The sequence below is a fragment of the Gaeumannomyces tritici genome (genome assembly GCF_000145635.1).
Source record: "Gaeumannomyces tritici R3-111a-1 unplaced genomic scaffold supercont2.151, whole genome shotgun sequence".
In the NCBI taxonomy this organism is placed as follows: domain Eukaryota; kingdom Fungi; phylum Ascomycota; class Sordariomycetes; order Magnaporthales; family Magnaporthaceae; genus Gaeumannomyces; species Gaeumannomyces tritici.
The window spans coordinates 2,996-7,275 of record NW_008804695.1 but is presented as its reverse complement, the minus strand read 5'-3'; the positions used below and the strand labels follow the sequence as shown (position 1 = coordinate 7,275).

Here is a 4,280-nt window from a genome sequence, read left to right as displayed (position 1 = left end):
AAAAGAAAAGACGTACAGTTGGGCGGAATACCAGAGAGCTGGGACCCGAGGTGCCCGAGCGTGATGTTACCCCACGAGATGGGCGAGGAAGGGCTGCTCAGCTGGGGCAGGTACTTTGTGACGGGGTCGTCGGCGTGCAGGCCGCTCCGGATGACGACGGCGCCGGTGACGACCTTGGATATGGACCCGATCAGGTACTGCGAGTCCCTGTCCAGGCGCCTGGTGCCCCTGACGTTGCCGCGCGCGAGGTGGTGGTACTCCCACAGCGGGACCTTGGGGTCGCGCTGCCCGACCGACACGAGCGCGACCGAGAAGGACCCGTTCTCGGCCGCCCAGCCCGCCGGGATGCTCCCGTTGACGGCGCCGTCGAGGGCCTGGGCGAGCCGGTCCGCGGCGAGGCGGAAGGCGGGCGAGGCGTCCAGGTCCAGGGGCGGCGGGACGATGGGGCCCTGGGGGCGGCAGCTGAGGTCGGCGGCCGCCTGCTGTGCGAGCAGCATGAGCAGGGCTAGGAGCGCCATCATGGATTGAGGGGGCTTCTTGGTGGGTGCCAAGTGGTCGCCGGTCTTGTCGAGGTCAGTCCCTAGAGGAGAAGACGGGTCAGGTTGAGGCGTGGTGGTTGGCGGTGGCCGAGGAGTGAGTGGTTGAGCAAGAGGGAGGGCACATGGCAGGGACGTTGGCTTTTATAGAAGCCTGAGACTATCGCTTGACCTCGGGCAGCTCAAGGAGCGCCATGATGGTATTCTTCCTCTCCCATCTCAGACCATAGGAAACTGCCTTGGTGGATCATGATGATCATAGTTGAGCTGCGCTGTGCTGATCTCCTCGGCAGCCACATGCGGGTTGAACACGACGTATACGATGGACGCCAAAAAGAGCAGTGTTTTAGATGGGTGGCTTAGAGTAGACAGACACCCTAGCCTAGTGATCCCCAGGCGCGGATTGGTGCAGTGTCCGCCTGTGGAACGTAAAGGGCGCTAACCAGTTGGGTGAATGCGAAATACGGTGACAGCAGGCTTGGCGTGCGCCTTTCTTTGCCCACCAAAGCCTGTGCGACCAGGCTCGACGTCTTTTGTGTCGCTAGCCTTGCCGAGGAGCTTAATTCATGGACCACGCGTAGTGTACCCGTCTGACATGGGACACTGATAATGCGACCATTCTATCTGTCCGGTCAGTTACATGGCTGGCGAAGCATGTCCCCGTGATTATAGATGCAATTTGATAAAACAGCAAAGACAGACGCAACTGACAGGAAGGGTATCAAAACCAGACTGCGCCATGGAGAGAATTATAAAATGTATTATTTCCTTTTTTCAACGGCCACTTCCATTACCCATCCAGCTTGAGCTTGTAGGAAATCTGCGTGTTCGACTTCCTGTCCACCGAGCCCGTGCTGTTCTTCAAGAAGCAGTTTCCAAAGTTGGACAGGACCGCCAGGTCGGCCTGGAACGAGACGGCGACGCACTCGTTGCGGCCGAGGTTGCGGTTGTACGAGGCGCACGCCTGTGCGCAGTGCGCGTGGTTGTAGACGATTATGCCGAGGATGTCGATGCCGGCCCCTACCAGGTCCTGGCCGCACAGGGTCTCGAACGAGAAGCGCTTGTCGAGGTTGATGTTGAGCGTCGGCTGGACCTTGGTGCAGTCGAAGTCGATGACGCCCTGCGTGGGTGGGACCGCTATCTTGGCCGTCCGGTTGGGCGTGGGCGTGGGCGTGGGCGTGGGCGTCGTCTCTGCCGCCGACGCGCCGCCGCCGGTGGCGCGCACCGACACTGTCGTCGTCACCGTGCTGGCAACCGCCGCCGATGGCGTCCCGCTCCCCGACAACGCAGAGGCTGCGGCAGCCCTGGATGGTTTTCCTTACCCGTTAGCGTCAACGAGAAAAAAGAAAAGAATGGTAACAAGGGGGAGGGGCTTTCTTCCCCCACCAACACGCGCTTCTAGACTCACCTCTTGGCGTTCTCGACCGCCATCGAGCCCCCCACGCCCCCGCCGACGGCGGCGACCACGATGACAAGGACCAGGGCGATGGAGAGGAAGAAGGTCGCGGGCCTCAGCCCCAGGATGCGCAGGCCGTCCTTGTCGCCGCCGCCGCCGCCCCGCGCAGCCGTCTCATGCGGGGGTGGAGGAGGAGGAGGCAGCGGCCCGAACCCGTCGTGCGTCGGCGCGTACATGGCCGAGGGCGGCGGCGGCGGGGAGCCCGAGTACCAGCCCGTCGAGGGGGCCACCGACGCCGGGTAGGCGCCGTGCTGGTCCGTCGGGTAGTTTGGGATCGCGCTGGACGGTGGGGGCGGCGAGTATTGCTGCTGTTGCTGCTGCTGCTGCTGCTGCTGCTGCTGCTGCTGCTGCTGCTGCTGCTGCTGCTGCTGGTAGTTGTTTGGCCAGGGTGATGCTGCTGATGCCGCCGCCGCCACTGCTGCTGCTGCTGATGCAGGGATGGGAACGGATACGGGAACGGGCGCGTCCGAGTGCAGGCCGACGGAGCTTTTTGACATGTCGAGGTCGTGCTGCTCGGCGTAGCACACCTGCTTGTCGTCGTAGCCCTGTGGTAGTGGTTGTGGTGGTGGTGGTGGCGCCGCCATATTGTCCAACTGTCCGTCCCCAGGCGGGCGGAGCAAGGGGTTTTTGATGACTGGATGTTTCGGCCGCTGGTGAAGGATTCCTGTCTTACCGTTTCACAAGAGCAGGAGGCAGACCAATTATATGCGTATCCCTTGGGCCCGGTGAGATGTCGATCGCTGGCCGGCTTTACAGGCCAGGAAAGCTAGCCTTGAGTAGAACAAGCACCGACAAGCAACAGGGCGGCTGATGGTGATGCTGGCTGGGCGCATCAGACACAGTCAACAGACGGGAGAATTTGGGCGACGGGGCTGGCCAGAGCAGGGCGGCCGGGGCCCGGGATCGATCAAATAGCACCTCGAGACGGCACCGATCGTGTCAGGGGAGGGAAATTGGCCCATTAGCTTCGCATGTCAGCGCTTGGCGAGAACCAAGCCGCCCCCATCCAAGTGTCTGGCCCCATCTCAGGCACCTCAATTTTGGGAGCACGCGGCCGCCCGGATTGGCAGACAAGCATAACGGCTTGGGCGACAGAAATTGCGTGCTGGGCGCCCGCTTTCAGGTCCCGCTCTAGCTGTGGACACGACGAGCAAAAAAGACACCAGGGCTACCCAAGTGCGAGCTCTTCGGACTTTTTGCACCTCCCCCTGGAAACATTAACGCCGACCCAGCCCCGCGCAACGGCGAATGGCGTTCTTGGCTTTGGGGGGGTATGATCTGATAATAAAGACTACGGTTCTAACGTGTTGGAGGCTGTACAAAGGGCGAGTCGGATCCCAGTCCACCAAGTTGGTTGCCATAGAGAGATGCTAGACAGTGCTTTTGCGCGCCCAGAGACCCCTGTCAATGCGCCTTGTGGGAGCGGATGGGGTTCACCTGCTAGCTAAGGCCATGTAGGTGGATAGATGGGGCCGTCCTTTAGATGCTGAATCTTGGCGCTTGATTTGCAGCTGAGGCGCAGTCAAGCGACAATGTAACCACGGAGGACGGCGTGAGGGCGGGCAATTGGACTTGACATGTCGAGGTAGATAGAAGGATACCTAGGTGATTATGCGAAGGGTTGTGTGCAAACGGACCGCGAGAGAGTACGCTCGATGCCAAATGTGCAAGGGTGGCTGTAAAAGCAGCAAAAATCAAAAAAAAAAAAAAAAGATATAATCAAGGCTATGTGGCAAATGCTTTGGTATTTCCCCGTCATTCGATAAACCAGTCGTAAAAGTGAGAAAAGAAAGAGACGGACGGCTCGGTGTTCAGTACACGTCGCCTCTCATCATGCGCCTGGTCGACTTGTAAACTAGCTTTGGCATAACCTCTTCCTCGTCGTCCTCGACGGATTCGTCCACCGCGAGATTGCCGCCCATATCCAGCGGCGCAGGGGCGGGGGCAGGGGAAGGGGCAGGGGAAGTGGAAGGGGAAGGGGAAAGGGCCGGCGGCGTCGGCGTGGCCGCCCCTAGCGCGGGCTTCTTGACAGCCTCGCGCCGCATCGAGGGCAGGCGATACGAGCGGCCCTTGGTGGCCACCTCCTGGAGCGCCAGGTCCTCGGGCGAGGGCCCCTCCCTGAGCTTGCGCTCGAGCTCGGCCGACGCCAGCCCTCCGGTCTGGGCGAGGCGGGCCTTGATCTTTGCGATCTCGCCCCCGCAGTCGCCGTCGCGCAGGAACTGGTGCGCCGCGCGCTCGCACGTCGACTGCACGAACTCGAGCCCCCTGTCGAGCACGTCGAAGGCGCC

The 4,280-nt window shown here is 61.5% G+C and overlaps 3 protein-coding genes across 3 annotated transcripts in view; all 3 read right to left on the bottom strand.

Annotated features, from left to right (window-relative positions):
- Positions 1-66: 66 nt before the first annotated feature.
- Positions 67-796, bottom strand: GGTG_14139 (hypothetical protein; the record flags this gene model as incomplete). The annotated part of the gene is made up of 3 exons (XM_009232067.1): positions 67-93; positions 156-580; positions 772-796. The coding sequence occupies 3 exons, from the start codon at positions 794-796 to the stop codon at positions 67-69; spliced, it is 477 nt and encodes a 158-aa protein (XP_009230331.1).
- A 530-nt stretch (positions 797-1,326) lies between these two features.
- GGTG_14138 (hypothetical protein) lies at positions 1,327-3,032 on the bottom strand (the record flags this gene model as incomplete). The annotated part of the gene is made up of 2 exons (XM_009232066.1): positions 1,945-3,032; positions 1,327-1,840 (listed from the first exon to the last, which is right to left on the bottom strand). The coding sequence occupies exons 1-2, from the start codon at positions 2,574-2,576 to the stop codon at positions 1,327-1,329; spliced, it is 1,146 nt and encodes a 381-aa protein (XP_009230330.1). The 5' UTR covers positions 2,577-3,032.
- A 771-nt stretch (positions 3,033-3,803) lies between these two features.
- Positions 3,804-4,280, bottom strand: part of GGTG_14137 (hypothetical protein) — a gene marked incomplete at both ends in the record, with an annotated part of 1,923 nt that continues 1,446 nt past the window's right edge. Inside the window, one exon of the mRNA XM_009232065.1 lies at positions 3,804-4,257. Within this exon, the coding sequence (XP_009230329.1) occupies positions 3,804-4,257 (454 nt within the window). The remainder of the gene's footprint in view (positions 4,258-4,280) is intronic.